The 25,401-nt window shown below is 44.4% G+C and overlaps 1 protein-coding gene across 1 annotated transcript in view; it reads left to right on the forward strand.

Annotated features, from left to right (window-relative positions):
- Window positions 1–25,401, forward strand: part of COL24A1 (collagen type XXIV alpha 1 chain) — a 246,219-nt gene that overhangs the window by 186,972 nt on the left and 33,846 nt on the right. Inside the window, exons 38-47 of the mRNA XM_039484094.1 lie at window positions 3,475–3,528; window positions 4,136–4,243; window positions 9,882–9,935; window positions 10,741–10,794; window positions 12,055–12,111; window positions 14,116–14,169; window positions 15,310–15,363; window positions 15,491–15,544; window positions 18,726–18,779; window positions 20,563–20,670. Of these exons, the coding sequence (XP_039340028.1) occupies window positions 3,475–3,528; window positions 4,136–4,243; window positions 9,882–9,935; window positions 10,741–10,794; window positions 12,055–12,111; window positions 14,116–14,169; window positions 15,310–15,363; window positions 15,491–15,544; window positions 18,726–18,779; window positions 20,563–20,670 (651 nt within the window). The remainder of the gene's footprint in view (window positions 1–3,474; window positions 3,529–4,135; window positions 4,244–9,881; window positions 9,936–10,740; window positions 10,795–12,054; window positions 12,112–14,115; window positions 14,170–15,309; window positions 15,364–15,490; window positions 15,545–18,725; window positions 18,780–20,562; window positions 20,671–25,401) is intronic.

The raw sequence follows: 25,401 nt of genomic DNA on the forward strand, positions 1-25,401 counted from the left end.
CGTCTGGATGGGTGAGTAGTTCGAACTAGGGTACTTCAAATTCAGCTACACTATTCACGTAGCTGAACTTGCGTACCCTAGTTCGACCCCCGCCCTTAGTGTAGACCTGCCCTAAGAAACATAAGTACTTGTAACATTCCTTTGCTGAATTTGGGTAGCTGGGTTCACCTGTCCCTATTTGCATTTTCTTGAGAACTTTTCTCTTCTTGGAAGCTCAGGCATTCCGACTGTCTTCAACTTTAAACTCTTCTGGAGGACCTCTGCAACATACTGCTTATTCTTGGCTCCTTAAAGAAACAGTCTCACAAACTGAGAAAGGAGCGTATTATATTTTTTACCCCACGATCAAGTTCCCTGAGATATGCAGTCCCAGAGAGTCAAATGCTTAAAGATTTTATGAAATGCATTAGGGAAAACACTGAAATCACTAATTGAACAAGCTTCTTATATTTTTCAAGAATAAAAAGTATAAGGCTAAACTGAGTCCTTGGCACGGTCAGGGATGCTGGAGGCATGCAGAGAGGCAGCACAGCAGGTAGAGTCCCCAGAGGGAATTAAAGCTGATTGTCATGACCTGGAGGTGGGCAATCTGACCTAGTGGTCAAAGCAGGAGTCAGGCCAGATCAGCCACACAGAGGTCAGAATCCAAGACAGCCCAGAAGGCAAACCGAGAGCTGAATGTCAGGAAGCAGGCAGGAAAGGAGGCAAACCGAGAGCTGAATGTCAGGAAGCAGGCAGGAAAGGAGGCAAACTGAGAGCTGAATGTCAGGAAGCAGGCAGGAAAGGAGGCAAACTGAGAGCTGAATGTCAGGAAGCAGGCAGAGTCAGGTTACCAGGAGACCCCAGAAGCTGGAGACAAACTTGAGAGCAGAACCACAGATCAATAACCACAGTCAAGCTGCAGGAGCAGGAAGCACAAGGCACAGTCCAGATCAAGGTGGATCCCAGATGCATGGACACTTCTTGTTCCTGTGCTGGGTTTAAATAGGGGCTGTGGACCAACAGGGGCGGGCGACTCTATATATTTTGCCGCCCCAAGCACGGCAGTGAGGTAGCCTTCAGCAGCATGCCTGCGGGAAGTCCGCTGGTAACAGGGATTCAGCGGCATGCCTGCAGGAGGTCTGCCGGACCCGCGCCTTCGGCGTACCCACTGCCGAATTGCTGCCGAAGCAGCGGGATCTGGGACCTCCCGTAGGCATGCCGCCGAAGGCTGCCTGACTGCCACCCTCACAGCAACCAGCAGGCACCCCGCCCCCTTGGCTTGCCACCCCAGGCACATGCTTGGTGCACTGGTGCCTGGAGCCACCCCTGTGGACCAATCAGGGCCCCAAGTGTTCTGCCAATCAGCTCTGGGGACTGGGTCCTCTGTCTGAGTTCAGCTCCTATTCTGATAACAATTAGCTGGTCCCTTGGTGGCAAGTTGGAACCTGCTAGCTCCACAGAGCCCTGTGGGCCAGGGTTCATGGTCCCTGACATTGACTCAGCTGATTCTCAGGGTTTTAGTTTCCTCTTTGTTGATTTTAAGCCCTACTAACTTTGCATAAATCTGGAGATCAGCAGTACCATGCTGGATATTTTCTTCTCTTTGCTACAAACATCGGAAGAACTCAGAACACTTGGAATGCTGTCTGTTTGCACTACTTGTATACTGAAATGGTCAAACAACAACCCAGCTTTAGCACATCATCATTTTATAAAATTATATTTTTATACAGCAAATCTCATTATCAAAGTCTTATTGTGCATCACAAAACAAGATTAATCGGGTGATTAGCTGTTTGTTAGCTGAAGCTTTTTCAGGCTTCTGCTCCTTCACAGGCCACTATAGTAAATTGCTTTCCTTCTTCCTTAAAGGTCTCAAAGGTTGAGAATGTTTGGACCCTGCGTTTTGGTTTGGCCTCATTATGAGCATATGGACAAGCTCCAAAGTTCAGCTCTAGACCAGGAAATGAATTTCCTCAAATGTCAGTGATGTTTTAACCAATAGTTTTGCTTTGAGGCCATGTCTAAACATAGAGGAAGATTATAAAGTAGGAGATGGGTTTAACCTGTTTTGATCCCGAATTCACCAAAATGTGTCTCTCCCCTCCAGAAAAAGAAACCCTACACTTCTTCTCTCCTCCCCCCTGAAAGTCAGCATCAATTGTTGAGCACTCTAGCTCATTTGGAATCATAAGACTCCTAGTAACAGCCTGGCATCCCCCCTCCACCTCCTTGGTTTGGTCAGATTGTGGTGTAACTTGAATAGCAGGGGCAGCTTGGACCTGATATTCATCTCTTGCTTGGTGGGCCCTGCACCTGGATTACTGCGTGGCTGGCAGCAATGAACTGTGCACCATGTTGCCTGCTGCTTACTGGTTTAGGCCTCAGACTTGCGGTGAGCCCTGCATGGGCCTTACTGCTCTCCCTAGGGCTCCCTCTACAGAAGGAATCTTGGGATCAGTTTTCCACTGTCTGCATATCATACTTCACTAGATCCGGTGTTTGGCTTGAAGACAAAATGACTTTTATTCCCACATGAATATTTTCCGTTTGGCTGGTTTTGGTGCCTCTTCAAAGTGATCTGATGCTTATTTCATTCTAACACCCATGCTAACTTAAGGCCGAGGTTAATAACATTTTTCTACCTACTGTGGATTACCACGTACACGCAGGGGCGAAAGAAAATGCAGGCCTGTTATTTACCAGGCTGCACGTGGCAATAGACTATATTGGTAAGGGATGCAAGGAGAATATGGGTCACGATGCAAACTGCAGACACACACACACAACTAAAGTTAATCAATTTAAAGTTTTATTGGGGATAATTACAAGGGGTAAGGGAGGAGCATATGATTAGCTAATAGAGTTAATGAAACTTAAAACACACAATGACTAAAATATCTACTAACAATATTTATAAACAAAGATACAGCATTTAGTAATAACCGATACTTACAAATACAAACCAACGCATAACGACCAGCAAACATAGAAACTCTGTTTTAAACACGTGAGCTGAGAGAGAGGCTTCGAGGTGATCAGGCTCGGTTACGGGTGTACACAGGATACACAGGATTCGTTTTTCTTTCTCCTCTCCCTGCCTGCACATGGCAGGCAGGCCTAAAGTACCAACTATGACATCATAGAAGTGTCATACGGGACGGGGCCCAAAACCTGTTTGTGTTCGTTTCTGATTGGCACAAGCAAAGGTTACACCAAGTAGGGGAGCAGGTGCCTTAAAGTCTGGCTTCACCCCCAAAAGGTGAGGAAATGCATATTGTCTTAGAATGCGTTCAACACTGAATGACAAAAGAAGAGGCCAAGGCAATACCGGTATGGGCAAGTTTTACAGGATGCAGACAGGAACTCATCTCAACACCTACACCTCTAATTTTCAAAGGCCTCGCAGAGATTATCCAGTCTGGAGTGCAATTTAAACATGTTCTCAGAGCCCTCTCAATATCTGTTTCTCCCTCCATGATAAATACACAGGGACCTGAAGGAACACCAGGAAATCCAGGTCAAAGGGGTCGTCCAGGAAGAAAGGTAATGTCTTTTTCAGCATTCCTACTTTCCTTTCTATGTGAGCCTTGAATTTCTATTACAAAATAATTCCTCTTAATCACTTGGTGTTGATGGATCCAGAGCCCCTGAAGATACCATAAGTTTTTGTGCCACTTGCATCATTAGGCTCATGCGATGAGCCGGGAAACCCCAGGCATAAGAGGAATCAAGTCCCCATGTACTTCATCTCACACTTTGCCCTGAAGTTGGGCAAATAATTTTCTATCACTAGTATAGCAATGGAGCCTGTAGTAGGTTGGTATGGTCCCAAAACAGAACATCAGATCCAAGTTCTGTACAGCTCAGGGGAAGTTTGCATCAAAATGTGGCTCTGGATTTTTCAGGTTGAGCCCATCGCTAGTAGTAGCATAAAACATTAAAATAAATTACTAACAAACCATCATGCTTGTTAGTGAAATACTCCTCACTGCATGTCCTAGATTCTCAGATTTAAAAACTACAGTTAAAAGCAAATTGTGTGTTTAAAAATAATACCCTTACTAAATGATACTCTTTTTTGCTAAGGTATAAACTGATAATTAATTGTAATGTAAATGTCTTAATTCTTTCCATAAAATAACACCAACAGGGGGAAAAGGGGCAGCTAGGACCCCCAGGAGAGATTGGAGCCACAGGTGATGCTGGCCAACTTGGAAAATTTGGTCCTAAAGGTGCAAGAGGAACTAGAGGTCCATTGGTTAGTACAATATATTTTTTATGGAGTCATGTATTTACAGTTTAGGGGCATGGAGTCTCATAGAGGGGAAGAGACGAGTCTTGCTTGTAGTGAATTTAAAAGGTAATTTTTATTGAGGCTGCTGGACACAGATAGACCCTGCATTTCTCTGTCTGTCTCATTCCTAGAATAGCTAATACAATCTACACTATCTATTGTCATCACACAGAGTTACCCTGAATCTTGGCCTAGACTAAGCAGCTCAGGAATCATCTGCTGAATATAATAAAGAAGGATGTTTATAACTGACCACCTTAAAACAAAGATGTATACAAACAGTACTATCAGTGAGGGAATGTTTTTTATCTTTGAACACAGTTTATTCTCAGATACTCCAAAAATATAGTCTGTTTCTTGTAAGTGGAATTTTCTGACACAAGCACCCATGTGTCTGTAATCAGAATCAAATTCTAAAGTCATATTTTTAAATTCACCCCCTGTTCTGAAATAGGTGTCTTTCCATCATCTTCAATGGGCTTTGGATAAGGCCCTGTTTGTACTAGGGTTGCCAGGTGTCCGGTTTTCGACCAGAACACCTAGTCGAAAAGGGACCCTGGAATCTCCGCTCAGCACTGCTAACTGGGCCGTTAAAAATCCAGTCGGCGGCACAGCACAGCTAAGGCAGGCTCTATGTCTGCCCTGGGTCTGCGCGGCTCCCCAGAAGCAGCAACATGTCCCTGAGGCCCCTAGGCGGAGAAGCAGCCAGGGGGGCTCCGCATGCTGCCCCCACCCCGAGTGCCAGCTCTGCAGCTCCCATTGGCCAGGAACCGTGGCCAATGGGAGCTGCAGGAGCAGCACCAGAGGACAGGGGCAGCGCTTAGAGCTGGAGCGGGGACATGCTGCTGCTTCCAGGGAGCCATCTGAGGTAAGCACCATCTGGAGCCAGCACCCCAATCCCTGCCCCAGCCCTGAGCCCCTTCCCACACCCAAACTACCTCCTGGAACCTGAACCCCCTCCCACATCCCAACCCCCTGCTCCAGCTTGTAATCCCTTCCCGCACTACAATCCCTCGTCCCCAGTCCAGAGCCCCCTCCTGCACCCCAAGCCCCTCATCCCTGGGTCCAGCCCAGAGCCTGCACCCCTCCCATACCCCAACCATGTGCCTCAGCCCAGAGCCCCTTCCTGCACCCTGAACACCTCATTTTTGGCCCCACCTAAGAGCCCACACCCCCTCCTGTACCCCAACCCCTTGCATCAGCCCAGAGCCCCCTCCCACACACTTAACCCTTCATGGCCGCACCCCAAAGCCTGTACTCTCAGTCCTGTGAAATGAGTGAGTGAGTGAAGGTGGGGGAGAGTGAGCAACAGAGGAGGGGGATGGAGTGATGAAGGGGTGGGGCAAGGGGCAGAGCAAGGATGTTTGGTTTTGTGCAATTAGAAAATTGGCAACCCTGGTATTGTACAGATTTCTTGTATTCCCTCTAATGGTCAGTAATGATGTTCATGCCTGCATACACATCCTCTGTACAAAGAAGAAACCATTACTCAAGTGCCAAGCAATTAGTTCTTCTTCGAGTGCTTGCTCATGTGTATTCCACAGAAGGTGTGCGTGCTCGCTACGTGCACCGGTGCTGGAAGTTTTTCCCTCAACAGTACCCATAGGGGGAGCACTACTGCGACCCCTGGAGTGGTGCCTCTATAGCGTGCTATCAGGGGAGCTGCGCGCTCCCCTCACCCTCAATTCCTTCTTGCTGCCAGTGACGGTGCATCGGAACTACTTGTTCCAGCTTTGCTGCAGCTCATCCCAGAACTCGTTTTGTTGTTAGTAGTACCTGTGTTTGTTCAATAAAGTTTCAGCTTAGTTAGTTAGTTAGTGTTCAGGCCAGGGCGTGCCCTGTGCCCCAGGATTTAAATTGTGCAAGTCTTGCAGGTGTTCGATGCCTAGAAGTTACCCGCACGCCGACTGTCTCCGCTGCTTGGGCGAATCTCACATCAGAGACTGCGGTAAGATCTGCAGGTCCTTTAAACCCAGAACTAAAAAAGAGAGAGACATTAGACTTCGGGCCCTTCTCATGGAGTCGGCACTGGCTCCAACCCCAGTGCGCCGAGCGGAATCGGCACTGGGCACTTCGTCTTCGGTGCGCAGTGATCTCCTGGCACCTTCCAGTGGCCGGCACTGCTCCCCGTCCAAGAAGCAGAGAAAGGCCCCGTCCTCTCAAAGGTGTCGAGAGAAAGCAAGAGGTGAGGCTAGACCCACGTTGGGCAGCCCCAGTTCCCCCCGAGGCTCTAGAGCTCTGACTCAGATTGAGTGGAGCAGCCCAGTTGCATCAACTCAGGCCTCTCCAGACATCTGCATGCCTTCGACGCCAGAGGCCCTGCAAGCGGCCAAGGACATTATGACTCTGCAGGTGCCCGGACCCCGCTCTAGAGGCAAGCCACCACTGGGTTCTCAACAGTCGACACCGATCTGATGCAGATCCCGGTCAGGGAATCTCTCTCAGGCCCACTCGCCACTCAGTGTCCTGTCAGGACACAGCCTCCAGCCTCTGCTTTCGTCACCCAACAGGTTGTCTGGTCGGGTGCCGTCGGAGCGGAGTTCCAGGCACCACTCCATGCTGAGTACAGAGTATCGATGGGACAGGGGCAGACGCCGTAGATGCTCCCATTGTTGGAGGAGCTACCGAAGCCGCCCCCGACATGGGTGCTGTTGCCGGTCACACTCCGGCTCTCGCACCTCGAGGCACCGTGCCCACGGCTCCCGGCGGAGATCGCCAGCTCCACCTCCTCGTGGATCCAGGCGTCGAAGCGTCTCGAGGAGTAGCAGCTCAAGGTGGTACCGTTCGTCGACGTCAGAGTGCCGGTCCCATGGCAGATGTCACTCTCGGTACCACCGCTTATATCACTCCCACGGCACCGATAGGTCATTGGTAACCCTGACCTCAACCTACACGCAGTACCCTAAGATTCAGCCAGGCCAACCCGACCAGCTGGTGCCACCGGTGCCGCACCAGAGTCAATGGCAAGGCCAGCGGTGCCAATGGACCCCCTGGCCCCCCGTGCATGCCCAGCAAGGCCCTTGGTCAATAGCAAGGGCGTCGGAGGCCCCTTCAGCCGCACTATCCAGACCCCCGAGGGATAGATTGGCGGGTCATGGATCCTTGACACCGTTATATATGTGTTATATAATATATGTGTTATATAATCCATATTTGCATGTATGTGCACTGTATGAAATGTTTATTTCTGTTTAATATTGAAGATAAAATCAGAATGTATTGCATAGTAAAGAAATACTTGATTAAGTAGATTTTCATTACCAGGAATAAGGTGCAGAACCAGTGTCATTAGAAACAAAACTGAACACATTGTTTTACTGTAAAAAGTGGCTGTCCAAAAATGGCACCTTCTTACTCAGAAGATCTGTACTCTCTGTTAAATTATCCTAATGAGATTACTTTCATTTAGATCTTGGCTATGTGTGCCAGCCTAGGCCTCCTAGTAAATGAGGCCAAGTCAGCATTGGTTCTGGTGCAGCGCATAGAATTCATAGGCTCAGCCTCCGTTCCCCTGAACAGGTTCCAGACCCTGAAGGGGGTTATAGCCTCGGTCACGGAGTTTCCCGTCACCACGGCCAGGGCATGCCTGCGGCTCCTGGGCCACATGGCGGCATGCACATACGTGGTCCACCATGCCAGGCTTCGGATGAGGCCCCTACAACTCTGGTTGGCTTCAGAGTTCTCCCAGGCCCGGGACAAACTGGACAAGGTCCTGTCGGTACTGGCGCCGGTGATCGCCACACTACAATGGTGGTCCTGCCCGGCCAATATGCTCCTTCCGAGACCCAACCCCATCACTAGACCTAGTGTCCGACACGTCGGACCTGAGCTGGGGGACCCACGTAGGGAACTCACAGACCCAAGGGATGTGGTCAGCCGTGGAGCTGTCCCTTCACATAAACGTCAGGGAACTCAGGGCGATACGCTTAGTCTGTGTGGCGTTCAGCTCACAGCTGCATGGCAAGGTGGTCAGAGTGCTCACGGCAGGGGTGGCTCCAGGCCCCAGCACGCCAAGCACGTGCTTGGGGCGGCATGCCGCGGGGTCGCTCTGCCAGTCGCCGGGAGGGTGGCAGGCAGGCTGCCTTCAGCGGCGTGCCTGCGGCGGGTCCGCTGGTCCCGTGGCTCCGGTGGACCTCCCGCAGGCGTGCCTGCAGAGGGTCTGCTGGTCCCGCGGCTTCGGTGGAGCCACGGGACCAGCGGACCGTCCGCAGGCACGCCTGTGGGAGATCCACTGGAGCCACGGGACCGGCGACCGGCAGAGTGCTCCCGCGGCGTGCCGCCGTGCTTGGGGCGGCGAAATGTCTAGAGCCGCCCCTGGCTCACGGACAACACCACCGTGATGTTTTACATCAACAGGCAAGGTGGGACGAGGTCTGCCTGGAAGCCCTCAGCCTCTGGGAGTTCTGTATAGCCCACAACATCTCTCTGAAGGCTTTCCACCTGCCAGCCATCAACAACACAGCAGGCCGATCGCTTGAGCAGGGTTTTCTCCTCCCAACAGTGGGATCTAAATTTGGTGTTATCCCGCCTCACGGGGTCCCCATTCAAACCCCTGGCCACATGCTTACAGTCTCACCTTTCATGGAAGGTGGCCTTGCTCGTGGCCATCACGTCAGCCCGGCAGGTCTCGGAGCTCAGGGCCCTGACCTGCGACCCCCCCTTACACAGTCTTTCACAAGGACAAGGTTCAGCTCCGCCCACACCCGGCATTCCTCCCTAAGGTGGTCTCCGCTTTTCACATGGGCCAGGAAATATTCCTGCCTATCCTCTGCCCCAAACCTCATGCCTCTAACGAGGAATGTCCCCTCCATATGCTCGATGTGCACAGAGAACTGGCTTTTTATCTGGATCGGACGCAGCTCTTCGCAACTCTGTTGCTTCAGCCGAGCGCATGAGGGGTCAACCGATCTCCACCCAGAGGCTTTCCAGGCAGATTACATCGTGCATCCACACATGCTATGATCTAGCAGGGGTTCCCGCACCACCTATAGTAAGGGCTCGCTCAACAAGGGCTCAGGCCTCGTTGGCGCCCTTTGTGGCCCATGTCCCTATCCAGGACATCTGTAGAGCCACTACCTGGTCCTCAGTACACACGTTCACGTCGCACTCTGTGATCTTCTCCCACGCCAGGGATGATGCTGTTTTCGGTAGAGCTGTGCTTCAGCCAGGGAATCTGTGAATTCCTACCCACCTCCATCAGACATAGCTTGCAATCACCTACTGTGGAATACACATGAGCAAGCACTCAAAGAAGAAAGGACAGTTACCTGTTCCGTAACTGGCATTCTTCGCGATGTGTTGCTCACGTCTATTCCACATCCCACCCTCCTTCCCCTCTGTTGGAGTTGTTCTGGCAAGGAGGAACTGAGGGTGCGGGGAGCACGCGGGGGCTCCCCTGATAGTGCGCTATAAAGGCACCACTCCAGGGGTCGCAGCAGTGCTCCCCCTATGGGTACTGCTGAGGGAAAAACTTCCAGCGCCAGTGCACGTGGCGAGCACGCACACCTACTGTGGAATAGACATGAGCAACACATCTTGAAGAACGCCAGTTATGGAACAAGTAACTGTCCTTTTCTTTATCACTGATTATTCTATTTAACAGGGACATTTAGGAGTAATGGGACCTGAAGGAGAGCCAGGGATTCCAGGTTACATGGTGAGCTTATTACCAAATTAATGTATATGTGTGTGTGTGTATATATGTCAGTATTTATATCTGATATATATAATTTTGTGATTACAATATATTTTGAACAATCTCTCATAACTGGAGGTCAGCTATACAAAGAATGTGTAAGTATCCAACTAGGTGACCGACACACCAGATATTTTTACATGAAAACTAATTTTTAATTAATAAATTTAATCTTGATGGATGGATTGATAAATAATAAAGTTTCACTGGCAATTATTTCTTACACACATGAGGCCCAGTCATGAAATCCTTGCTCTCGACCACTGCACTCAATAGGGCTGCTCCCATAGATAAGGACTACTTATGTAGGATAATGATTATAGAAGAGAGCTCCTAAAAACTTAGCCATTGCCTGCTGATTGGACAGGCATTTCCCCTTTCAATAAGGGAACCTGTAGTTTTTAGATTTAACAAGATTAGAAGAAGGACATTAATGTTTTGTGGCCTCTCTCAAAAAATAATCATTTTCTTCCAAACTGATATAGTAGATGCAAAGTGTAGGTGGATTCCTGCTGTCACCTAATGGAATAATAATCAAATCTTTGTCTTCAAATATTAATTGCAAACTAAGGCCCTGATCCTGCACTTGGCCCCCTTTGTCTGGACAGAGCCTCTGTGACTGCACACACAGAGATCTACCTGCCTGCAACAAATTTCCAAACTGGGCCCATAATTTGTCTGAAATGTCATTATTCAATTTATCATACAGCAAAAATCTGATCAATATATAACATTTTGTATTTAGTTTGTTTGGGTTTTTTTTTAGGGTCATCAGGGTCAGCCAGGATCACCTGGTCCTCCAGGACCCAAAGGAGAGAAGGTACGGAGACTGGTTCTTGTTGTTTACAGTCCCAGTGATTGTAAAGGGTGGAAATGTTGCGGTACATTCATAGATTATCAAAGTATTTCTCAAAAGACAGTTTTCACAGCCTTTGTTTATCCAAAACCATCAAAGGGAAAAAGAATGACCCCTCTGCTGTTGTGATGCAGTGTGAGCAAAAATCTAAACCTAGGGAAACAAATTACAGGAAGATAAAGTTAAGAATTAGAATGATAAAATGTTTCAGGTTAGAAAACATAAGGTCCTAGTTCTGCAGTCATTTTCTGCACTATACCAGACATCACCATTGACTTCCCTGGGCGTGCTTATAGTAGTAAACAACGTATATCGAGCAAAGTACTTAACTTTGTTCTTAACTTTAAGTATGTGAGAATTTCCATTGACTTGACTTTAAAGTCAAATACATGCTTAAGTGCTTTGGTGGATCAGGGTCTATGTTTGGTAGAAAGTGATTACAGGATCAGAACCCAATGTTACAGATTCACTCTGATTCTTTTAGACCTCAGTCCTGCAGGCAGACCCTTATGCTCACTGAAGGCAATGGGGTGTCAGACAGGTACATAGATCCACCCATGCAGATGAGCTTGTATGATCAAGGCCTTGCAGAATAACCTATTAGGACCAGATTTTCAAAGGTGTTTAGGTTCCTAAAGATGCCTGGTGGAATTTTCAAAAGCACCTAAGTAGATTGTTAGTTGCCAATCAGGAAGTCAATGGAAGTTAGGTTCCTAACCTGCCTAGGCTCCCTTGAAAATCCTACAAGGCACCTCTCTGGATTTGTGGATGCCTAAACACCTAAGAAAATCTGGCCCTTAGTCTTTAAGGGCAATATATTACTGAAGCAGAGAGTGTTTTAGCTGTTGGCATGGGTAGTAGTGTGACATTTAAAACATCATAAAATTAACCTATATAATTATTATGATATTCAGTGTAATTAACAGCATTTCCTCTACACCTATTGGATTAGGAGTAATTTAGCCCAAAATGTGAATGTTTTTGAAAGTGCGGTGCATGTAAAAGCAAGGGGGTTTCTGCAACCTTAATTATAGTAGTCACTACCACCAATTGGTATAAATGTGTTTTATAATCCATATTTGCATGTATGTGCACTGTATGAAATGTTTATTTCTGTTTAATATTGAAGATGAAATCAGAATGTATTGCATAGTAAAGAAATACTTGATTAAGTAGATTTTCATTACCAGGAATAAATATTTTTAATAATTATTTTCCTTTTAGGGTTACCCAGGCGAAGACAACACAGTACTGGGACCACCTGGGCCCATAGGTGAACCAGTAGGTCTTTCTTTCTCAAAAAAATTATATTAGTGATTCAAGACAAGAGGCAGTAAATGGAGTTTCCACAAGTTGTACAGTTGCCTCAGAAGTCTAGGGTCACTTTGTCATACAAAGGTGCAGAACCGGTGTCATTAGAAACAAAACTGAACACATTGTTTTACTATAAAAAGTGGCTGTCCAAAAATGGCACCTTCTTACTCAGCAGATCTGCACTCTCTGTTAAATTATCCTAATGAGATTACTTTTCATTTAGATCAACATGTCTGAGAACAGAATTTGTCCCCGTATTTATTCCAAATAGTTATCCGCTTGTTTTAATGACCCAATATAAGTGTCTTTTCATTCCTGTTAGCAATGCAAAATGAATGCAACTGTGCGAGAGTGAGCTGCTATGATGATTTGTTTATTAAAATGCGGTGAGCACTACCTACAACTATCTACATCAATAAGGAGCATGCCAAACAAAACTCTCCCATAACCGTAAGTCTTTTTTGAATTCAGGGCCGGCTTCTGCCCTCAGATACACTTATCCAGCCCACTTGGCTTCAGATTCTTTCCTTATTATTTATACCTTTGCTACCCCAAAAAGAAGAATTTGATGGCCATGGAATGAGATGATGTAAATGAAGACAGAATTTGGACCTGGAACTCAGTTAACAATTCTCATGAAGATGCCTGAGAAAGAAAAGACTCTAGTTCACTCACCAATAGCTGTGTTGATTCTGCCATGCTAACTGGAGCAAAAGTTATATGCAGAATCATTGGGAAGCATACCACGTGGCTGCTTCGGGAGGCCCAAAAGCCAATGGAAACACAGAAAAGGGAGAGGCAACGGAGGGGGATTCCACAATCCCATGCATGCCATGTAGCTGAGCTCTACAGCAGCTGTCTCTGCAGAAACATTAGAGTGCAGGGGAGAAGTAGGGACCTGGCATCAGATACCATGGTAACAAGCATGTAATAGAGATGGCCAGTGGGTCAATTCATAAACTCTGAAGATCCACCGCGCCTGATGATCCCCTGGTAACCTTGAAGTAAAGCAATATTTGCTTTCTTAGTGCTTTTATTTCAGATACTGGGAGGGAAAAGCTGCTCCCTATTAAAATCTCCATCCACCTAAATGCTGAGTGCCTTCAGGAAGGTGCTGAGCCTCCTTACCTCAATTGGGTAAGATCCTGCACTCATCAGCTTCAGTGGATGCAGGATTTGGTTCATTGACTGCAATGAGCATTAAAGCGCTTAACCCTTCCCAGTGGGGACCCAGCACCTTGCAGATTTGGGAGTTGAGACTTTTCCTTTAAATGCTGTCAGCAAACTGCAGCTTCTACTGCAGGTGATGGGATGCGATAGTAGTAGCAGCACTATCATTCACAGGGCCCTGCCTCTGGATTAGGTGAGAGGCTTTCCTGCCTCTCCCATCTTCTGTTCTCATACACAAAACCTCTTCATGCAAGCTTTGCTAAGGGACTGAGGATTTCCTCTCATAAACGGAGTTTCACTATAGGCAGGTTCATTATAAAATAGGTTCTATCTGTACCTAATTGTCCCTGTCATTTGTTTTCTTTACATATTAATCATGGCAATGGCACCTTCCTATAATCTTCTGCAATTTGAATGAAATAATCCCTTCAAATTAGAGGGAGGGGGGAAAAAAGGTCACATTCTGATCTTACTTACATGGGTGCAAATCTGGAGAGATTCCTTGGATGTCAATAGAGTTATTCCAGATTGCAGCTGTGGGAGGTTAGAAGCTTGGACTGTGGTCTTCATTTACAATATATTTTTGGTGGGTTGAAAGTCTTACTGTAATACATTTTTGTTTTAGAAATGGTTCATTTTTATTCCGTGAATTTAGCTGATTTTCTAATTTAACAGTATGTATGTTTTGGTAACCTCACAGCTGGTTGGTTGGTTTGTTCTGAAGGAAAGGCCCAGATGTATTGTTATTGCAGCAGTATTTCAATTCAGTGATTAAACTCTGCTCTTTGGTTGTCTCTCTAGGGTCCTAGTGGTGAACGTGGAGATAGAGGAGAACCTGGTGATGAGGGATTCAAGGTAAATACCACTTGCTTTGTAAAACAGCAAAACAAAATTGCTGTTCTCTCAATCTCTCTCTCTCGCGCGCACACACACACACTCTCTCTCACACAAGTGAGCTGCTGATGCTTCACCTGTATTGATTTGTTCTTAGTGTAAATTTATACTGTATCGAATAAACTAATACATTTGTCTGGAATTGCAAACACTATTATTTTGTAACTTTCATCCTAATAATTTTGTGTATATTTTATGCAGTTTTCCTGCAAATATGCTGTAACCTCATTATAACAAACACTCATTAAACTTGCTACTATTGTTGCGTCAGCAAAACAAAAAGATGCAGTCCCTGACGGAAACAACTAGGAGTCCTTGTGGCACCTTAGAGACTAACAAATTTATTTGGGCATAAGCTTTTGTGGGCTAGAACCCACTTCATCAGATGCATGAAGTGAAAAATACAGGAGCAGGTATAAATACATGAAAGGATGGGGGTTGCTTTACCAAGTGTGAGGTCAGTCTAACGAGCTAAATCAATTAACAGCAGGATACCAAGGCAGGAAAAATAACTTTTGAAGTGGTAAATCATAGAATCATAGACTGTCAGGGTTGGAAGGAACCTCAGGTCATCTAGTCCAACCACCTGCTCAAAGCAGGGCCAGTCCCCAGACAGATTTTTGCCCCAGATCCCTAAATGGCCCCCTCAAGCATTTCACTCACAACCCTGGGTTTAGTAGGCCAATGCTCAAACCACTGAGCTGTTGTAAGAGAGTAGCCCATTACAGACAGTTGACAAAAAGGTGAGAGTAACAGAATTCCCCAATACTAATTTCTCCCTACTGTTACTCTCACCTTCTTGTCAACCGTCTTGCCACTCTCTTACCACTTCAAAAGTTATTTTTTCTCCCTTGGTATCCTGCTGTTAATTGATTTAGCTCGTTAGACTGACCTCACACGCCTGACCAGGAATATCTACGGTGCTATTTTTAGCCTCATAGTATGAGCTCAAATCATTTGACCCAGGCTGTGAGACTTGCCAATGTGGGTTATTTTGCAATGTAAACATATCCGCAGCTCCTCCCAGGATTGGGCTGTAGAAGAAAATGATCAGCTCATCAGAGTTATCTCTGCAGTGATATTTATGTTTTCTGTTTCTAGGGTCACACAGGGCTTCCAGGTCTAAGAGGAGCAATTGGACAACAAGGACCTCCAGTAAGTGTTCCAGGCAGTTATCTGTATGTATTGTGCTTCTGTATTTGTTATTGGAAATAATTTATTTCTCTCCTACCTTCATGGCCAATTGTGTTTGCTTGTGTTTTTTTTTTTGTTCTTTCTAAAGGGTGAACCAGGTGAATTGGGGGAACAAGGACCAAAGGGAGAGAGAGGATCAGAAGTAGGTGGAAAAAAAAAAAACTCCACTTTATTGTAATTCTTTTGTGTTTGCAATTGTAACAACCATTATTGTCTTTAGAAGACAAAGTGAAATTTTTAAACCATAAGGGTCCCTTTAAGAACAAAGCATGATTTACAGCTGTTGTGCTGAAAGATGACTGCAGTATTTGTCTTCATGTTCTATTTTAACATGACTTCTTGCCACGTATTGACACCGTACGCCTTGTTAAGTCCTTACAAACACAAACACAATGGACCTGATTGCTACCTAAAATCATACAGAGATGAATAGGATAGTTGTCCACTTCTGTGACTTGAACAGGGTCCCCATCAAATTAGGTACACTTCATTTGTATTTCTCCATAGAATTCCCTGTGCTCACTAGACTTTTCTCTGTAAAAGATATTTAGATTTCAAATTAGGCCAGATTCAAGATGCCAACTGATTTTGGAATTGGTTGATTTTTGGCCTTAATTACCTGATGTATGTCTCCTTTTGCCATATTTTATTACAACATATTTATATTTCCAAATATTTTAGGAACGGTTAATGTGTATATACCTAAGTTTCAACACTTCCTTTAAGGCACCACTCTGAGTTGGAGGCAGTGAAGAGTTTCACCACTCCAGAGCACAATGTCTCTGAAGCTCTCAGGGTGTGCTGGAGGAGTATGCCCACTTCTACATCCCTTACCATGCATTCCATTGGCTGAGAGGAAGTAGGCTGGGGTTAGGGTTAGAGGGTAGAGAAAATGTCACCCCCACCCCCTCCCAAATAGTATTAGCTAGGAGCAGTCATTGCTCTCAAGTTAACCTAAGGTCTACAATTGACACTGACCACCTGTACTCAGGTCACAAATGAGCAAGTTCCTTTCATGTTTCTTCTCTCTCATGTCCACACAAGGGCCTGCCCCAATCTGGCTCCTATGTGATACCTATGTGCTGTATCAGCTTTATTAAGAATCAGATATCAGAATCAAATATAATTTTGAAACATTTGGACTACTTTTTCCAACTGTTAGGCTTATAGAGAAAAGATGTGATAATTCTCCCGAAAATGATTGACAGTGGCACAGTGGTATTGAGGCATCATACATTTATATTGGTGTTGAGACTAAAATGATCCTGTTTCTATTTCATCCCTTAAGGAGAAAAATAGCATGAAATGGAAAATTACCAAAAATTTGCAATAACCTAAGATAGCAAATAAGTACTACTTGATAGATAAGTATTTTTACCCTGAAGTGGTGAAAAGCCTTTAAAAATTTGCTTCTTCTCAAAATATTTGAATGTCCTTTTATGTCCTTAAATGGAAGCCCACTTGACAAACTAGCCCTGTCCAAACACCCAGAATTACATAGCAGTGATCCATCTGATGAAATAATCTGTAAAGAAAGCCCAGTCAGACTGTATAGTATGTACATTCAGAATGGCTGGGCGTTAGACTGAGGCCTGGAAGCATGGGTATGCTACAAAACAACAGCACTCTAATGACAGAGCAAATCTTGAAAAGATTAAATATAAATATTTTCCTTCACCAGTAATACTTTGTCCTCATGGTGTGCTGAAGGTTGCCCAAAGTATTTCACACTCTGCCATTGGATGACTTTTATTGGCTTCTAATATTTTTAGAAGGATTAGAATAAAGATGATTTGTAATCTGTATTCCCATTGCAACTTAAATGGGATGGATATCAGTGATTTGTCCCAGAACTCCCACCCTCACCCCCAATCCTGCTGCAAATAAACCATTTTCTGTGTATAGATGATAATCTGAGACACATTGGAAATGGGCAGTAATGCAAAATGAACACATGAAATCCTCATATACCAGTACCAACATGAAACTCTCCTATGCATTCTGATATATTGACTTTGAGAACATATGCACACTGTAGGACAAAAACAGTCATCCCTCAACCCTCTCCCTGGGGAAAACTTCCATTATATTAGTCAGAAAATACTCCCTAGCAAGAAATCTCCATATGCCAATTTGGAGCCAATATTCAGCCTGGAACAAAACTTTACAACCTAAAATCTTATAAAAAAGCAGGTTAATAATAGAAACATTGACACAACCTTAGCTCCTGTGGTGTGAATAGTGCTGGTATAAATAAGTCTTACAAGGCTAGTCACACACAACATAAATTAACTATTTTTATTTTATATGAACTCTGAAATGTTAATGAAAGCGAAACGGTGCTTTAAATTTATAGATTGCGGTTTTAATTGGTGGAGTTTTTGTGCCATAGTTTTATTAAGAAAAGTTATTAAAGTAAACAATGGAACGGTATTTTGTTAACTTTCTGGTATTTACATTAGTTGGGTGGTGGGTTTTGTATTTACCTTTATCTTTGTTTGTTTGTTTAAACTTTATTAGGTTGAATATAGTTTTAACATAGTATGGTTATTCACTAGCCTTTATTTCTAGAAATTGTGTTAAAAATAATTTAGACCAGAAAACTTTAAAAGGTCTTTTCTACTCACTCTATGCTGTAGTGTTGTTGTGTGCTACTGCCGTCTACTCGGAGGTGGCTGTATTTCTGAAGTGGATGAATGATCCCTGTATACACTGTGAATTATAATTGCTTTTTAAAGTTTTCTGTGTGCTTTGGGATCTTCTCAAAAGTGCTTCAGACCCACTGAAAGTCAATGGGACTTGCATGCTTTTGAAAATGTTACCTTCTCCATATCAGTAAGTTAGCTAAATCCACAGATGTCTCCACATTGGTTGTGCAATCCAAAAAGTAGCTTTTTTAACTGTTTATTTCACCATTTGTGTTGTGTTTAGAGTCCAGATAAAAGGGAATATTCACTATGGCAAGAGTCCTGTTTTCCAATACGGGCGTCAGTGTGCTTTTGTATGCTTTGCTTTTCAAAAAGCGATGAAAGTGCTATAGAAAATGTACTTTGTTACAGTGATATTGTCTGATGGTGCAAAGTTACCTAAATATCTGGAATATCCTGATTAGCTCTGGTACTGTTGAAATTACCTGAAATTGTACAGTATATTAAAGAAGAGGGGGAAAACTGGTTGCAACCACACTATGAAATCTTTGTTTTGATTGTTGAAAATGGCATGCTTTTAGGGCCTGATCCAAAGCCAGGTGATGAAAAGATTCTCATTAGAATCTTCTTTTATGTCTTTGGTTTGACCAGTTCACAAATGTTTGAATTATCTAGGGTCCCACTGGAAAAAAAGGAATGACTGGTCAAGCTGGAAAACCTGGAATTCCCGTAAGTAACAAGGTTCTACCATCTACGTTCTGTTTATAAAACAGATAAAAATGCAAATGATGATGCATATAAAAATCAAAATTATTCATTGCTTGTGGTAGTATAAGGCCTGATTCTCATTTACCATAAGACCACTTTATACTGCTTTGCCAATCTAAATAGGACTCAAAGTGGATCTAAATGTAATTGTCCTTAAGGTAAATGAGAATCAGGCTAATAATCTTTGATGAAACACAAAATGGTATTAAATGATACTGAAAACGAACTCTCTCAGTTAATCAGCACTTTGGAATGAGGTACAATTAGTGAATTATATCCTGAGGCTGCTTCCCATTTGCAAAGTTATAACTACATTCTTTGTCTGTAGAGTTTACACAGACCATACAGTTCTTATCACATTAACAGGGACCACCCTGAAGTTAGCTGCATTTGTTCCCCCCGCACACACTCTCACTCATTGGCTCTCATAAATTCTCCTTCGAATGTGTACTGCCTTCAGAACTCTCCATCCGTGTGCCCATGACAAATATGGCTGCCTGAGCGTCTGACCTTTCCCCACCTTTGTCACTCCAGCAGACCCCAGATGTAAAATACACTTTAATTAAAAAGCAGTTACTCCTTTTTAAAGGAACTAATCCTTCCCCCTCTCCACAAGGGGTGAGTAGAAGAGAGAACCAGTGGATGTTCCATAAACATTACCTAGTATACATTACAACAAGGCTACTTCTGGGTCCACTAATAAATAACACACACCAGCACATGCTTTAAATAACTTTTACTAGCTTCACATACAATCATTTCTGGTAAATGAGAAGTACAGCTGCCTAATAGAAGCCTGACAACAAACCGCACATCCTGTACAGAGTGGATGGACAGCATTTTATTGGATAAATTAAGTTATGTAGCAATCCTAGAAGTTTAGTTATGCCCTCTGAAGTACTGAACAGATACATATATAGATAGTATCAGTAGTGCAGAACAAAGAGAACATGGGAAAAGGCAGGGGAAAGGAAGGAGAAGCAGGGAAGAGAGGAGCGATGAGAGGAGGCTTCTGGGGAATTTCAAAGCTTATCTCAGGCTCATTACAAGGTGCAAGTTTCTTGTACCACTAAAAATTGAGGCCAAGATTTACGTGACAAACATTTTACATATTTATATCACTGTTTAAAACACATTTTGGATGAGGCATAGTGATCTAGTTGGAGAGGATATTTTGTATTTCTGGTGCTAGCATTCACTTGGAGATAGTTACATGAGTTCTAAGCCTCTTCCACTAGTATATCGCAATTTAAAGGTAAATCACCTTGTTGAAAGAAATTCACTGAAGCTTTGATGAAGATAGCATGATAGCATTCAGTGAAAGCTTAACCAAGGGCTAGCAAGGTGAGTGCTGTTTAATGAGAGGTGCTCGTGTTTTTGATACAGACTTGTTTGAATTATATAATTTCTCAATTATATAATAGCTCCAAATACAGAGAAATGACCTCTGACTTCTGAAGCCTTGATTGTTGGATGTCCCACCTGAGATACCTTGGACCTGATGTGCAAACAGTCACAACTCCAGCTGAAGTCACTGGGATCTGCAGGTCCTCAGCGCCTCTGAAAATCAGACCCAAGGAATCTCAGAGGCCACTTTTGAAAATGTTGATCTAGGTTACTGAGACTATTATTATAGTAGGGTCTCGGAAATATTTTTATGAAATCTTTTTTCTATGACTTTAGACACTGCTCATGAATATGAATAGATTGAGTAGATTCATATTCTATTTGAATTTGTTTCAAGGGAAAACCAGGCCCACAAGGGCAGAAAGGTGCTTCTGGATATCCTGGACCAGAGGGCATTCCTGGGAATCCTGGAAAGCCTGGGTTACCTGGGAATGCTGGCTTTCCTGTGAGTAACATATATCTACCTCTGCCTTACATGCTTTACATATAAACAGAGGGAGGCTGCAGGGTTAAGGAAAAGTTCTTTTTACAGCATTGTTTACAGCACTGTTGTTATGGCATAGTCATCCCATATTCTTTCCCACAGCAGCTAGAAAAGTATTGGGAGTTCCTTAATAACTACTAGAGATTGAGGCATTCCAGGTAGCCCAGAGTTGCTGGGGAAGTCTGAAAGGAGAGAGAGAGAGAGAGAGAGTGTGTGTGTGTGTGTGTGTGTGTGCGCACGCGCGCATGCGTAAATACATGTGTGTGCGCGTGCGTGTGCAGTACTGGCAATGCCAATCCTACTTTCCTATAGAGAAGACGGCAGGCAGCCTTCCGCCCCGCTGAACATCTTTTATATGTCACTATTTCACCAAAAGAAAGGACGGAAACCCTGTTGCTAATTCTCCCCCATGGAGAATTAGGGCCCATTGAAATCAATGAGGCTACTTACAGTAGTAAACACTGTGCCTGGTAGTAAGTATTGGCTGGATTGACCCATAATTTGTTATGAAGATAAATTAGATTAAATTTGATGTAACTATTTAGTCAAGTTAATAGTTGACGAAGAAGTGCTATAAATACTGGTGTATTTGCATTTTGGTGGGAAAAAAAACAAAAAACAAATGAAATAACTTGTTCATAAGGGGGCAGAAGATGCATATTACTCTAGCTGTTAAAGGCTTCATCTCATACTAACTGTGGAGTTACAGGGTTTATTTCAAGTGACTGAAGCTCTTTGCAGTTGAATTAAGAGGGAACACCATAATGGATAGCTTTTTCTTATTCTTTTTAGCCTGTTCAGTAATAATTCAACATTCTTCCAGTACTACTGAATACTGAATGTTAACAATAACATTGGCGTGTATCTACTTAAGAGATATTTTAAACACGAGTTAGCCACATAAAATAGAGAGAGCAGAGCATTTGTTATGAAAGCACAGCAGTTCATCAGACTGGGAACCAGAGTAACATATTGAAAGGCTGTGGGAGCCACATTAGGAAACCTGCTTATTAATAGAAATGATGAATGGAACGACATATGAAAAAGATAGTCTGTGTTTGCTTCTAAGTGACATCATAATAAACACTAATTAAGGATGAGGAGGGCATCTTTCCATTCATTTTTTAAAACATGGCATAGGCACGTTCTTTTGGTTTAACTCCATACACTCAGCAGCATGTTTTTTTCATTAAAAATTGTTACTGTTTTGTACAGTCTGGGGTACCAATATATTTTAGTAGCAAATGTTCTGAGGTTTCTTGATGTGGTAAATTTATTTTTATAGTCATCCTTTTTGTACACAATAATGCTAATATTATTAGTATGTTTGGCATTTATAAATAAGCATGTTGAATCCGAATGTCTCTGAAAGATGCTATGAGAAAAAGCACTATCTTTTTATTATGTGGAGAGCCTCCTACGCGAGTAAGTGGTTCATGGCTGAACAGTCATTTCAGTACATCTGCAATCAATGAGTCTGACATCTGGTTTTCATCAAGAGGAGCTCCTTATTATAAGCTTGTGATCTCTTGAATTCTCAGACCTAATTAAAAAGAAAACAACATATCTATGGAAAGATCATACATGTGGCATCCAAGGATGAGCCCAAGCAGTCATTTTCTATTACTAACACTGATTAGGGCCCTGACCCTGCACATTGTAAATGGTAATCAAGCAAAACCAGCTATGGATCGGCTCCAGATCCCATTTTATTGGTGTCCCCAAAACTTGAGGTGTGGGGTTTGTTTCAGATAGATGGTTCCATCACAAATATAAACAACTTTGTATGATCCACACTACCCTTGAATAGAAGAAGTGAAAGAAGCCACTGGGATGTCAGCAAAGCAGTTTTGAAATATACAGTTATGTGGAAGATCATTGTGCTGGTCATCAATGTCCAGACTCAGTCTGCAGTCCTGCAACTGACCACACACATGGGGACATCAGTGCCAGCAGGGAGCCCCACTGATTGCATGTTGATTCACTTCACAGTTCTCAATGCCTTTATCTAGGCCTGTGGAGATGATTCTCCGAGTAAACACTGAGAGAGGAGGTCAAATCACAAAATCAGGGGTGTCATTTGTGGAGGGAGTCATTTGTGCTCCCTACCCCAAGTTTTGTACAGGTGGTGTGCTCCCAGCCGGAGTTCTTAACTACGGGCTGGTCTACACTACGGGGGGAAATCGATCTAAGATACGCAACTTCAGCTACGTGAATAATGTAGCTGAAGTCGAAGTATCTTAGATCGAATTACCTACCGCCCTCACTGCGCGGGATCGATGTCCGTGGCTCCCCATGTCGACCCCGCTACCGCCGTTCGGGTTGGTGGAGTTCCGGAGTCGACAGGAGCTTATTCGGGGATCGATATATCGCGTCTAGATGAGACGCGATATATCGATCCCTGAGAAATCGATTGCTACCCGCCGATACGGCGGGTAGTGAAGACGTAGCCTACAGCACAGCATTAGTGTGGAATGTGAGTTCTGCAGAGGAGATGTGCTGCTCCCAGCTTGTGTCCTTGTGGCAGGGAGTCAGTATTTTGTTTACAGACAGAGGCAGCGTGATTAAGATAAGAAAGGGCTGGTAATTGATTTAAGGATCTGGAAGTGGTTAGATGAACCTGTAAAACAGGAATCCCTGGTGAGAGGAAGGAGTGTTAAAGAGAGAATGCAGGAGACTCAGAAGAAATACAGCCAAGCCCTCTGAGCCAAGTTTACAGTCTGAAAAGAGGGAGATTTGAGGGGCATAGGTCAAAAGAAGGGGCCAATACCCATGGAAGGGCTGGAAGTGGTATAGAGAAGTTCCCACTCTACCTGTGGTACTTATGTGGCCCCATCACCACATATCTGAGTGCCTCACAATGTCTAACCTATTTCTCCTCACAGCCCCTCTGTGAGGTAGAGCAGTTCTGGTATCCCCATTGTACAGATGGGGCACTGAGGCACAGAGAGAATAAAGGTCAGATTTTCAAAGGTATTTAGGGACCTAGTGGGATTTTCAAAAACTCCTACCGGTAGAAGGTTAGGTGCTTTGTAAACCCCACTAGATGCCCAGCTGCATCTTTGGGAGCCTAAAAACCTTGGAAACTCTGTACCTAAGTGTACCTGAGTGGTCTGAGGTCATTCAGGAAGTAGAATCCAGGTCTCTCAGGACTAGGGTGACCGTTTGTCCTGTTTTGGCAAGGACAGTCCCTTTTTTAAGCCCTGTCCCGCTGGGCATTTGTCCCATTTGCTCTTGCCAACTGATCACCACTTGGCAAGAGCAAACTGGACAAATGCACAATTTTGCCTCAAAAGTGGGGTGCAATTCCTAGCAGGGCACAGAGGAACATGCAGGGGGCAAGTGGCAACGCCAGCCCCATGCGGGAGGGAGGGCTCAGGACAGAGGCTTGGGCTAGGCTGGCCCCGGGTGGGTGGCAGGAGGGGCTTGGGCTGGCCCCACATAGGGGGGAGGGAAGAGTACCTTGGGCTGGCCCAAGGAGGCAGGGAGGGCTTGGGCCGGCCCTGTCTGGAGGTGGGAGGCCTTCAGCCAGCCCCAGGGGGTGTCCCATTTTCTCTTTGGGAAAATATGGTCGTTCTACTCAGGGCTAGCTCCTTATCCACTGGACCAGCCTATCTCTCTGCTGCATGCTGGAAAAAAGAAAAAAAAAAAAGGACTCTGATAGATGGGAGCAAAACCAAGAAGGCAAACAGTCCCAAGCGATTGGGAAGCATGGTTCACAACACGAAAAGCAGCACAGTGGTCAGGAAGGATGAAGCGAGAATGCGAGGAGATCACTTAATCCACAATAGGTGGCAGGTTCTGCCCCAGGTTGGGCTGTATAGCAATGGCTGCTGTGCAATTTTAGATTTTAACTGAAAACCATTTTGTTTTGTCATTTTTTGTTCTGAGTTTGAGAAAAGGAAGGAATGAGAAAGTGTCATTTGAGTATCAAATGTGTTTACACCTCAAATTCTTAGTCAGATGTGTTGAGCTGTATCCAGGCCAATTCCAGAACAAAGAACAGAAATTGCGTCCACAGAGTCCATAAAGTCGACGATTATTGTCATGATTTGTATTATTCACTGGGCATCATCTGTGTACTCAGCACTGTTCAAAATGTGCCAGAAAATGTAGTCCCTGAGCCAATGTGTATAAGATGTGTAGCCCTGGATAAGATGGCTCAGATATTTAAGTATGAAGTGTATAGTTACTGAGCACATGTTAATATCTGTGAGTGGAGGCGCTTATATAAGGCAATAAAAATTTGACTTGATTAAGGATTAGAAGATTTGACCCTCTAACTGTCTTTCAAGAGGAAGAGCTGCCCAGAGGTCCTTTGCCTGTTTATTTTCCTTTCTTGCCTGCAGTGGCCCTGATATACCTTGGAAGTCTCATTTTTTTTCCTCATCTTTAAAATGTGGAATTTTCTTGGTGTTTGGTTTTAAATACTCTCCTGTGAAAATTGCAACTCAGTCACTGTAGTGTTGTGTTCAAGAGCTTTCTGGAAAGTAACTAGCCTTTGCAGCATTGCCAACTCTCATGATTTCGTCATGAGTCTCGTGATAATTATTGTTTTCCTTAAAGCCCCAGCTCCTGGAGTCAAGTGGATATGTAATTATTTCAGCCTTCATTCTTAAAGAAAAATGAAGTTTCTAGCTCTCGTGGCTGTGGAGAAAGCTTTAAAGCATGACCCCAGTGCACCCTAAAGGC

The sequence above is a fragment of the Mauremys reevesii genome, linkage group 8 (genome assembly GCF_016161935.1).
Source record: "Mauremys reevesii isolate NIE-2019 linkage group 8, ASM1616193v1, whole genome shotgun sequence".
In the NCBI taxonomy this organism is placed as follows: Eukaryota; Metazoa; Chordata; order Testudines; family Geoemydidae; genus Mauremys; species Mauremys reevesii.